The following is a 12,703-nucleotide window of genomic DNA, read 5'->3' on the forward strand; positions in this document are numbered from 1 at the left end:
GCAATGATTTTGCAAAATCAATGCATTTTGATTTTGCAATGATTTTGCAAAATCAATGCATTTTGATTTTGCAATGATTTTGCAAAATCAATGCAAAAATCACAAGCATTCTTATACATCAATAACAAACAGAGAGCCAAATCATGAGTGAATTCCCATTCATAATTGCTTCAAAGAGAATAAAATACCTAGGAATCCAACTTACAAGGGATGTGAAGGACCTCTTCAAGGAGAACTACAAACCACTGCTCAAGGAAATAAAAGAGGATACAAACACATGGAAAAACATTCCATGCTCATGGGTAGGAAGAATCAATATCATGAAAATGGCCATACTGCCCAAGGTAATTTATAGATTGAATGCCATCCTCATCAAGCTACCAATGACTTTCTTCACAGAATTGGAAAAAACTACTTTAAAGTTCATACGGAACCAAAAAGGAGCCCACATTGCCAAGTCAATCCTAAGCCAAAACAACAAAGCTGGAGGCATCATGCTACCTGACTTCAAACTAGACTACAAGGCTACAGTCACCAAAACAGCATGGTACTGGTACCAAAACAGAGATACAGACCAATGGAACAGAACAGAGCCCTCAGAAATAATGCCACACATCTACAACTATCTGGTCTTTGACAGACCTCATAAAAAACAAGAAATGGGTTAAAGATTCCCTATTTAATAAATGGTGCTGGGAAAACTGGCTAGCCATACGGAGAAAGCTGAAACTGGATCCCTTCCTTATACCTTATACAAAAATTAATTCTAGATGGATTAAAGACTTAAATGTTAGACCTAAAACCATAAAAACCCTAGAAGAAAACCTAGGCAATACCATTCAGTACATAGGTATGGGCAAGGACTTCATGTCTAAAGCACCAAAAGCAATGGCAACAAAAGACAAAATTGACAAATGGGATCTCATTAAACTAAAGAGCTTCTGCACAGCAAAAGAAACTACCATCAGAGTGAACAGGCAACCTACAGAATGGGAGAAAAATTTTGCAATCTACTCATCTGACAAAGGGCTAATATCCAGAATCTACAAAGAACTCAAATAAATTTACAAGAAAAAAACAAACAACCCCATCCAAAAGTGGGCAAAGGATATGAACAGACACTTCTCAAAAGAAGACATTTATGCAGCCAAAAGACACATGAAAAATGCTCATCATCACTGGCCATCAGAGAAATGCAAATCAAAACCACAATAAGATACCATCTCACACTGGTTAGAATGGCGATCATTAAAAAGTCAGGAAACAACAGGTACTGGAGAGGATGTGGAGAAATAGGAACACTTTTACACTGTTGGTGGGACTGTAAACTAGTTCAACCATTGTGGAAGTCAGTGTGCTGATTCCTCAGGGAGCTAGAACTAGAAATACCATTTGACCCAGCCATCCCATTACTGGGTATATACCCAAAGGTTTATAAATCATGCTGCTATAAAGACACATGCACATGTATGTTTATTGTGGCACTATTTACAACAGCAAAGACTTGGAACCAACCCAAATGTCCAACAATGATGGACTGGATTAAGAAAATGTGGCACATATATACCATGGAATACTATGCAGCCATAAAAAATGATGAGTTCATGTCCTTTGTAGGGACATGGATGAAGCTGGAAACCATCATTCTCAGCAAACTATCGCAAGAACAAAAAACCAAACACCGCATGTTCTCACTCATAGGTGGGAATTGAACAATGAGAACACATGGACACAGGAAGGGGAACATCACACACCGGGGCCTGTTGTGGGATGGGGACAGGGGGAGGGATAGCATTAGGAGATATACCTAATGTTAAATGACGTGTTAATGGGTACAGCACACCAACATGGCACCTGTATACGTTGTGCACATGAACCCTAAAACTTAAAGTATAATAAAAATAAATAAATAAATAAATAAATAAATAAATAAATAAATAAATAAAACATGCTGTGTCTTTTTTTTTTTTTTTTTTTTTTTCCGAGACGGAGTCTTGCTCTGTCCCCCAGCCTGGAGTGCAGTGGTGCGATCTCAGCTCACTGTAAGCTCTGCCTCCCAGGTTCACGCCATTCTCCTGCCTCAGACTCCCGAGTAGCTGGGACTACAGGCACCCGCCACCACGCCCGACTAAGTTTTTGTATTTTTAGTAGAGACGGGGTTTCACCGTGTAGCCAGGATGGTCTCAATCTCCTGACCTCGTGATCCGCCCAACTTGGCCTCCCAAAGTGCTGGGATTACAGGCATGAGCCAGCGTGCCCAGCCCAAAACATGCTGTGTCTTCTTAATTATTTATCTAGCTTTTTGTTTTCATCATTTAATTTTCAATTTCAGGTCTGTCTCTTGAAAACAGTACACAAGTGAATTTTTTAAACTCAATACGAGCCTTTCTGTGATAAGGGAATGTAATTCATTCACAGTAATTGTGGTAACAGGAATACTTGAACTAGCTCCTAAAATCTTATTTTATGTAATATTTGTCATTTTTAAACATTTATTTTCCTTTTGTTATATTATTTGGAAATTTTAGAAGACTGATTGTTACTAATAAGGTAAGATTTAAGCTTATTTTCCTATCAACATCTAGAATTACTCAGTTGCCAAAAAACACTCTATCATGTTCTCACTCTTCACACTATCATATTACAACTATTCACCCCCACCCGCTTTCCATGTTTTAATTAGCTACGATTTTAGGTCCAGGGAGTTATCCTATTTTATATTTTACATAAACAATTATTTAACATTACTAATAAAATTTTCTGGATATTTTGATATCATTCAATATTTCTTCTCTGTTTGCTTAGATTCGTTTTCAATTTTGTATGAATATATTCTTGAGAGTAAGAAAAAAATTATTGAAATATTGAAACATTATCAAATTCCCACAAATCTAAAAAGGGCTTTATTGCCATTACTCACAAAAGACAGAATAATGGGAAGAAATATGCCAGGTTGAAAATTAGTTTTTTTCAAGAAACTGGAAGATAATCTACCAATGTATTCCAATACCCAGTGTGCTATTAATGAGAAATCTAAGGTCAATATAATTTTAAGTAATTTTTTCTTTTCCTGTTCTTCTCTGAAATCCCTTACAATTTTCCCTTCATCCTTGAGGTTCTGGAAACATATTACGGTATTGATAAATTATCATTTGTGCTGCTTAGCTTTCAGAGGGTCCTAACAATCTGTAGCCTTGTGTTCTCTTTCAGCTCAGGGAAAGAGTTTTCTGGTGTGTTTTAAGTTTCCATCCTTCATTTTCTCTGTTTCTTTCACCCTGGAATTCCTATTAGAAAGTTGTTAGAACACCAAGGTGACCCTCAATGTCTTCACTTTTTCAATTTCATCTTTTTGCTCTATATTATGAAATATTTAGATGAATATTTTACAAATCACTAATCTAATCTCCATATATACACTATGGCAATCACATTTTTAATTTCTCAAATCTCTTGCTTTCAAATTTCTTCTTTCTCTTGGTAGGATTTTTATACACAATACAAAACATATATACAGTGTCTTTCCAACATCTCTTAGGACATTACCTCCTGCTCTCTAAGTTCTGTTACTTCTAGAGACAGATGCTCTGGTTAGTTACATTGTTAAATTTTCTCTTAAGTCTGGTGAGCCTTAACTGTTCATTTATATTTATAAATCAAGGCCAAGTTGGTTGCAGGGAGCTGGCATGGTTTAATTCAAGAGACGTAAATAAATGTTTCCTCAAATAAGACTGGCCTTTGATTTGAAGGGCTGACTGTGGAAGGGCTGAAGAATGATGAGACATGTCAACTTACTGCTCCACTTCAGGTTGTCTGGCCACGGTACAAGTATGGAGAGGACCAATCCCCACTTCGCCCTTCCCTCTCCACTAAATAAGAAAAATTTTGTTCTGGCAATGGTAGACTTCAACGTATTTTCCCTTGAGCAAAATTCCTCCTACCTATTATGAAATTCAAAGTTACCACAAAGCCTGCTCTGATTCCCCTCTCACAGCCCTTCAACAACACTAGAAGCCCATCACTTAGAGAGTTCTAACCAGAAGCAAACCTACTGGTCCCTGATATCAGTTGGAAGCAGATAGACTCCACTGTTCTGAATGCAGTTTTGGACTCCTTCTCCTCAAACTCCACTCCATCCTTTCTGATGCTTGCTGTTCAGTGACACACCCAGACAAATGGATTTTGTTTCAGTACATTAGTAAGCATCACAGTGGTAGGGGTTGAACTGAAAAGTTACAATTCCTTCAATGAGAACCATCAGTAATTTCTAATCTGTAGACCAATCAGAAGTAACAGCCCAACATTAATGCCCAGGAATGCCAAGAAATTAACACAGAACTACTTCCCTGTGTATAAACTCTAGGCTTTTTGCACACAACCAGGAAAACACAAAAGGGATCAAATGCCAGCTGAAAGCTTTTTATCCTACAGATATATATGTAAGGTTTACAAAGAAGAAATAAACATACTGCCACAGGATAGGGTACATGCAACTTGACCTTATATTTCAGTTGTGCTTCTCTTCGCCTAATTGCTTCATGCTGGCAGGCTCATCCCAATTTTTCTCCAGGCATAATCGATGCTATGGTTACCAGGGAATAGTAGTACACTACTTCTTATCTATCAAGCTATTTATTAAAAGTACTGTACATTCTGGCTTCTTTTTGCTGGTGTGAAGAATACAGGAAGCCGACTGACTTCAGGGGGTAGCAATTCATAGAATTCTGTAACAACAGAACAGAGTACAAAGTGTCCAAAGACTCTTTGTGCAAGTTCTTTTATAGAATATATTTTCTCTTTTTCTCACAGCAGTAACTTACAGACCATTAAATTTCACACATTTCCTATTCATTTTCCATGTTAAAATATGGCTTTTGACCCTGGGTAGAACTATCACAGGGTTCTGCCCTATAACTCAACTTTTACATTTGATAATACATGACTTTTTAAAGACCAGCAAGTCATGGCCCATGAACCTAGTCACATAAGTGATTTCAAATGGATCAAATGTGTACACTTTTACACATGGAAAAAAATTGAAGCTCTGAAAACATCACAAAGAATAAAATAATCGAAGATTGCAACTGTTCCTATTAAGCAAGACCTTTAACTAGACTTAACAACCAAAATGTAAAAAGAAAATAAAATACCTCAGTGTTGTAAGATGCAAGTAAAAGAAAAGCAAAACAAATAAGCATGACTCTACTGCCACTTCCAAACAAGACAAAAGCAAGTAACAAGAATTTGAAAGAGGCACTGAGTTTTGCAAAACTCAATTTGTCAAACTCATCAATGGGGATATGTTTTGAGGAAGGAACCTGTGGTTCTCTAAAATCAAATTTATGAGTTTTTGCTCTTTGGCATATTCTATTTTATAAATCAGTCAAAAAGAAATTGATACACCTTACACATAGTATTTAGAGTTATTCCATTGAAGGTGAGATATTAAACTATTTACACTTTTATTTTAGACCAACTCAACCTATCTAAAAATTACTCATCTTTGTGGTTGATGTTCAGTTCAGATACCTAAGTATTTAATCTTACCATAAACCCTTAAACCTTATGGATAGAAACATAGGAGGAAAACACATTTTCTCAGGTCTTAAAACCACAAACAAGTAGCCTTGATTTCCAAAACAATAAAATCTTTTGTTAGGTATTCCCTCTACAAATATTTATAAGATACTGTTAAGCATCCTATAAGGCTTCTACATACCAGGTGGCCAGAGGCTACCAGACAGAGACTTCAGGCAGCCTGAGCTAAGACAACTAACTGGCTGCCAGAATGCTGAGACAGGATAATATCTCGGCACACCTACCACATATACAGCATTTCAGTGTCCCCCAAAAGACAAACTGAGAAGTTCTGCTTTACATTTTGGGCCTATTTTGCACATTTCCACTTCTATGATGAGTACACTATCTATCCTTCCTTTGGGGGACCATCTCACCCCATTCCACATGAACCTGGTGGCAGAAACAATTTTAGACCTGATACTTCACCTACTTCTATTCTACCCAGGATGGCCAAGTAAAGTGCCCCATTATTCCATCATGATGGTTAGTCCAATGTAAACACATGACCTAAGCAAGGCCAATCTGAGCATTCTTTACTTCTCTCTTCCTTTTGAATTTTGAATATAAGGTTATAAAGCTTTGGGCTTCCAGCTAATTCATAGAGGAAAGAAACCGTACCTTGAAAATACTGTCCAGACCATGAATGTTCTAAATACTAGAGGTAATAAAAACTAGAAGAAAGGATTTTGAATGTTCCCAACATGCACACACAAAAATGATAAATGTTTGAGGTGATGGATATACTATTAATTACCCTGATTTGATCATTGCACATTTTATACCTATATCAAAATATCATTCTGTATCCCATAAGTATGTACAATTATTAATTGGGAACTAAAAATAAAGGGGAAAAAACTTTGTGGCAGCTTAAGATGGGTTTCTGTTACTTACAATCTAAAGCATCATGCTGGATCAAATTTCCTGTGTGTGTGTGTGTGTGAGTGTGTGTGTGTGTGCATGCATATATATATAGATGCAATATATGTTTTCTGTCAGTGGTGTAGACAGATCAAGGTAACCCACTGTATAACTTCAAGGGAATCCTTCTTTAGATAATCTCCAGGCATTATGTGCATTAACTATTCTAGAGATTATCCTACCAAGTGTCAACACTGAAAGAAAACATTGGTTAGAAGCAGGATCACTACAGAAAATAAAAGGAGAGATAAAGCAGAAAGCAAGTTAAACTGATTCACATTACGCATACACCATGAAACAAAAGTATTTTGAGTACATTACAGATCCACTTGCAGAATCAGAACAGATGAGGTCCAGTCAGCGTGAAAACTCTTTGTGAGATATCAGCAGTTGTTTACATGACAAAAAGGAATGAGTATGACAATTTTAGGTTAAAAAGGAATTCCAAATACATTAACTTCATATCTGTTTTGGTTTTTTGTTTTTGTTTTTTGCTTTTGAGACAGAGTCCCAGGCTGAAGTGCAGTGGCGCAATCTCGGCTCACTGCAACCACCACCTCCTGGGTTCAAGTAATTCTCCTGCCTCAGCCTCCTGAGCAGCTGGGATTACAGGTGCATGTCACTGCACCCGACTAATTTTTGTATTTTAGTAGAAACAAGGTTTCGCCATGTTGGCCAGGCTGGTCTCGAACTCTTGACCTCAAGTGATCTGCCCACCTCAGCCTTCCAAAGTGCTGGGATTACAGGCATAAGTCACTGCACTCAGTTAACTTCATATCTCAGATAAACACATTTGCCCCTTTTCTACCATCAAATTTTTTCCTCTAGGAACACATCACTTTTCCATTGGGAGATGGAAGGTTTCTTCATCATTCTTGAAAAGAAACACAAGCACAGATACTAATAAAGAGAGGATAACAAAAATGTCAAAACTACTTGGTTAGAAAACCTTTCCTTTATAGGAAATGCATTCTAGAGATTCTATCAATTGGAGAAAAAAAAAGTCACAGGTTATTATGCTAAATATGTGGTTAGTGTAAAAGGCTGGGGAAAGAAGTCTTATTAATGCCTGACTGCTTTCTCATTACATCCTAAGTTCTGTGCAGTTAGGAAGAAAAATTGTTTACCCTCATATCCTAGCATGCAGATCCATACCATATATAGCAAAGAGTCAATATTTTTTAGCTATTAAATGACTCAATAAAGATAGTATCAAACTGCAAGAAGTTAAAAAGATATTAATGTCTATTGTATAGGCTCCCTTATCCTGAATTGATTAATCTGTGTCCACTTTAAATGATCAACATTAGAACTAATGGATATGTATCTTGGAATAGGTTCCAAGAGTTAGCAAAAGCATTACAAAATAGCAAATCCACCAAAAAATTGGAAGAACCAGAATAGCACCATGTGCAGATTTCGTTGTGAAGTGTGCTTTCATTTAAAAACTGTTTGCATCATTAAGTATACATCAACTCAGAGTAAGGAAAAAGAAGAAAAAAATGGAAGGATAAAGATAGCAAAAAAAAAAAAAAAAAATCATCAACCCATAATTTAAAACTCTGATGCAAATAATCCACAAAGCAGGAATAATCTACATTTCCAATGATTAAGCTTTCCTCTCATTATTGTTCCATTATTCTCTTGCTTTACCTGGGAGGAATCTGCTTGGGCTAATTCTGTAGTGACCTTGAGTATTTGGTGAAGATTTTGTCCTTTGTCTTCAACAAGGAGGTGAGCCAGCAGAAGAAAGGCAGGCGCAGGGATCACAGCAGTAATAGGAAGCAATGACTCTACTGAAGCCAACCAGTCACTTGCAGCAGACGAGTCTGTCATTACTTCAAGAATCCTCCAGGCTGTAAATATTGTACCATACATACTGGTTACAGGGCACACAAGCTTGTAGGAGAGCTGAAAAATAAAGACAAGAGAGGCATAAATAAGTGAGATAAATATATTTGTCAGAAATATGTTTCTGGCATTCTTATATTTCATTGTAAGATATCACTCCTTCCAACAAAATGAATACAAATTGAATTACTGCCAAAATACTCTCTGCACATATTTGAGGTAATAGGATTACACAAAGAGAAAAGAGGTGTTAGATGGAACTCTAGAAGAGTTTTATCACAACTTTTCCTCATATTTACCATTCATTCCCCATTAAGGCAGAATATATGGATCAATATACAAAATCCAGAGGCAATTGCATTTGGAAAAAGCCATTATCACTAAAAAAGTATTCACCAATGAGAAGAAAGATTAAAAAAAAAATAATACTGTATTTGCCCAGCTCCAGGCCCTAGGCAGAAGCAGTCTGGGGCAGATGGCAGACTTGGACTGAGGACAATTCATTTCTGTAACAGACAGTATGTTGATAGGAACAAAGTTGGTTCAGCTGGAGCCTGGGAATTCATTAATAATTGTAACTTCTGCAATAGGAAATGGCCTGACAGCTCTAAGCTGAAACAATACCCAGAGATTATATTATGCTAAATTAATCTGAGAAATGGCTCCTCACAGAAATAAAGCAGTGCAGTCGGGGCCAGAGGGTAGCCAAGGTGAGCTCTGTAAATAAACAGCTCAGAAGTGGCAGACGTTAAAGAATCATTAGACATTGCTTGCTAATAAAGTAATTCAAATCATGTATAGTGCTTTGTGACAGACTGGAAATCTCTGGATTATAACTGTCTGGTTAATAGAGGCTGACTTATATGAATTAGGATAACAATTGAAAGGATGGAAAGTAAAAGGTAAGCTTTATCAAATTTTTAAATAACAGCTTTATTAAGATATAATTTGCATACTATAAAAGGCACCCTTTTAAAGTTTATAACTTACTGGATTTTAGTAATTCATTCCTAGAGCTGTGCAACCATCATCACTATCTAATTTTAGAACATTTTCATCAACCCAAACAAAAATCCCATACCCACTGATATTCACTCCTTACTCCCCCAACCCTCCTCCAGCCCTTGGCAACAACTAATCTACTCTGGTTCCATACTGGTCATTTCATATAATAGGAAACACATAATATGTGGTCCTTTGTGACCAGCTTCTTTCACTTAGCATGTTTTCAAGGTTCATCCATGTTGTTACTTCTATCAATAATTCATTTCTTTTTATTGCCAAATAATATTCCATTGTACGGATACACTATATTTTGTTTATCCACTATCAACTGATGGATATTTGGGTTGTTTCCACATTTTGGCGATAATGAATAATGATGCTATGAACACTCCTATAAATTTTTTCTGAGGTTATAAGTGTTCAGTTTTCTTGAGTATATACCTAAGAGTAGATATGCAATTTCTTTGACAATTAAATGTCACACTAAAAACAAATGAGGAAGCTCTCACTGTATTGATATAAAAAGATTCCCCCAAGTGAAAATATAAGATACAGATAGTATGACTCGAGTGCTACCAATTTTTTTTTCAAAGAGAGTGAGGAGAAAAAGATAATATATTTGTAGTTGCTTGTACATGCAAAGAAAAGTATGTGGACAAATACAGAAGAAATTAGTAACCACTAAATCATCTTCTGTTTTGGGGAGTGAAAATTGGACAGCTGGAATCAAAGGCAAGAAGGCTGCATTCATTATATGCAATTTTCTACTGTCTGAACCATTTGAATATATTACTATTTCAAGAAAGTTACAAATTTTAAAAATTAAATAATATCTAAGTTTATATAGCTCTAGCTCTCTAAAAATATTTTTCTTCCCAAGAAGAAGGAATTCATTAACAACCATGGCCAAGGTTTGTAGACTAATGACAAACATCATAAAATTTAAAGGGCCAGGACTTCAGGATAGCCATGCCAGCTATCAGCCATTATGCAATTTTTCTAAGCCTCACTTTACTCGTTTGTAAAATTTAAGAAATGACTACTTTCCTGCTTAGGTTATAATATCTATAAAACACCTAGCACAGTGCCTGAAGTTGCAAAATACAGGTAAATAGTATTGCTGTCATCTTCAGGAGAGAAAAATAAAACTTATGTAAATGAATATAATTTGGAAATTACCATGAACCTCAAGTTGAGTAAAAGCAACAACATAACAGAGACATGTAAGAGTAAACAATGAAACAGAAAAGCAATCCTAGGTTACTTGAACTGTTATGTCCAGGTTTGGGCTCTTAAGTTTGTTTGTTTGTTTATTTGTTTGTTTGTTTGTTTGCCTAAGGTTAGAGCAGCAGGAGAAATTGTCCCATTGAGTGACAGCTGCCACTGGCACAGTCCCAGGGCAAGGATGCAATCAAGGGTTTTCTCTCAGCACCAGCTACCAAATCCTGGCCCCACAGCCTGAGGGAGGACCTGTGAAAGTGCTAGTAAGCTTTGCTTTTAGAGGAGGAAGTAGGTGTTTAAAAATAAAAGGTTTATGTTATGTGAATTATATATCAATAAAAAATAAACCACAGAAAAATACATTTAAATAAATACTGGGTGGTTGTAAGACATCTTTTACAGGTATAAAATAATTGAGAATCTTTATTTTAAAAAGCATTTAATAAAAATGTGCAGACACATTAAGTAGTAACAATAAGATAGACATCTGATAGTACTTCTTTGTCAAAACAGGTCTGAAAAAGAAATTGTGAACAATATTGATTTTCATTAACTGTAAAGAATGGCATTAATCTATAATAGTGATTAAAACAGGTTTAACAAAATTAGAGTGGATATAGGAACTCAAACATATAGACCTTTAAAAGTAAGATAGATTTTTGCTAGAGGATATTAATCACTCATCAGTCAAGCAGCAGAAGACTGGACTACATAAAACCTCAAGAGAGCCTTTCTAGCACTATACCACTATGAAGACTCTAGACAAGAGCTGAGAGATTTGGGAGTGGTTGGTTATAACCAAGAGATAACACACAACATGCTCAGTCCCATGTCTTTCAGAAGATGATGATAGAAGCACAACATCTAAGACTTACTAATTCCTTTTTAAGTTCCAACCAGAAGTCTAAAAAAAGTTTATTTCAATTTACTATTATCACAGTTTGTTCCCCTGTAAATCTGAAATGGAACTGTTATTTACGCCCAAGTTCAGCACAAAGATGATAAAATATTGTGCCAAAAAAACAAAGAAAGAAAACAAAATGAAAGTGCAGGTAACAGGATTCAGGCCCCAGAATCAAACAGTCAAAATCTGAATTCCAACTCTACCCTTCACTACCTGGGTAATCCAGAAAAGTTAACCGCTCTAATCTCAGTTTCCCGGCTTGTAAAATAAGTATTTTAAGAATACCATCAGGGAAATGCAAAACAAAACCATAATGAAATACCACTTCACACCCACTAGGATGTAACCAATCAAAAAGATAAACAATAACAACAATTGTCGAGGACGGGGAGAAATTGGAACCCTCATACACTGCTGGTGGGAATATAGAATAGTGCAGCCCCTTTGGAAAACAATCTGGCCATTCCCCCAAACTGTGAAACATAGAGTTATCACCTTACCTAGCAGTTGTACTCCTCGGTATCTACTCAAGAGAAATGAAAACATTTGTCCACACAAAAACTGATACATGAATGATTATAGCAGCATTATAGCCAAAAAGTGGGAAAGAGCCAAAAGTTCATCAACAAAACAACAGGAAAGTAAAATGTAAGGTATCCATACAATGGAATATTAGTCAGCTCTAAGAGAAAATGAGGCACTGCTACATGGCACATGCTACAACACGGACAAACCTTGAAAACATTATACTAAGTGAAAAAAGCCAGTCACAAACGACCACATATTGTATGATTACACTTGAAGGAAATGTCTAGAATAGGCAAATCCATATAGAGACTATAAGCAGATTAGGGACTGCCTAGCCTGAGGGGTGAGGAAAAAATGGGGGAATTAGGGAGTGATGACTAAGAGTGCAGGGATTTTTTAGGGTAATAAAAATAAAAATGTTCTAAAGTGGATTGTGGTAATGAATATACAATGCTGCGAATGTACTAAAAGCCACTGAATTGCATGCTTTAAATGAGGGAAGGGCGCATGTGAATTATATTTCAATAAAGCTATTAAAAAAGAATTGGGTTCCCACTGCATGACAGTAAGTTATTTACCTTCTTTATGCCTCAGTTAACTCTAAGGTAAAATGAGATCAATAATTTTACCTACTTCAAAGAGTGTGAGATAAAATCAAATCAGTTAATATATACCAAAGTACTTAAAATGAAGCCT

At 36.1% G+C, this 12,703-nt stretch overlaps 1 protein-coding gene and 1 non-coding gene across 7 annotated transcripts in view; both read right to left on the bottom strand.

The window, feature by feature from the left end:
* The window catches only part of FOCAD (focadhesin), a 325,099-nt gene that overhangs the window by 208,178 nt on the left and 104,218 nt on the right, over nucleotides 1-12,703 (bottom strand). For all 6 annotated transcript variants that reach the window (XM_034967226.3, XM_063594465.1, XM_063594464.1 and 3 more), the window contains one exon: nucleotides 8,152-8,409. In XM_034967226.3, coding sequence (XP_034823117.1) covers nucleotides 8,152-8,409 — 258 coding nt within the window. The remainder of the gene's footprint in view (nucleotides 1-8,151; nucleotides 8,410-12,703) is intronic.
* On the bottom strand, nucleotides 10,711-10,839 carry LOC112440902 (small nucleolar RNA SNORA30/SNORA37 family). The gene has a single exon (XR_003028892.1). It is a non-coding gene; the product is annotated as a small nucleolar RNA SNORA30/SNORA37 family (small nucleolar RNA).

The sequence above is a fragment of the Pan paniscus genome, chromosome 11 (genome assembly GCF_029289425.2).
Source record: "Pan paniscus chromosome 11, NHGRI_mPanPan1-v2.0_pri, whole genome shotgun sequence".
Lineage (NCBI taxonomy): Eukaryota > Metazoa > Chordata > Mammalia > Primates > Hominidae > Pan > Pan paniscus.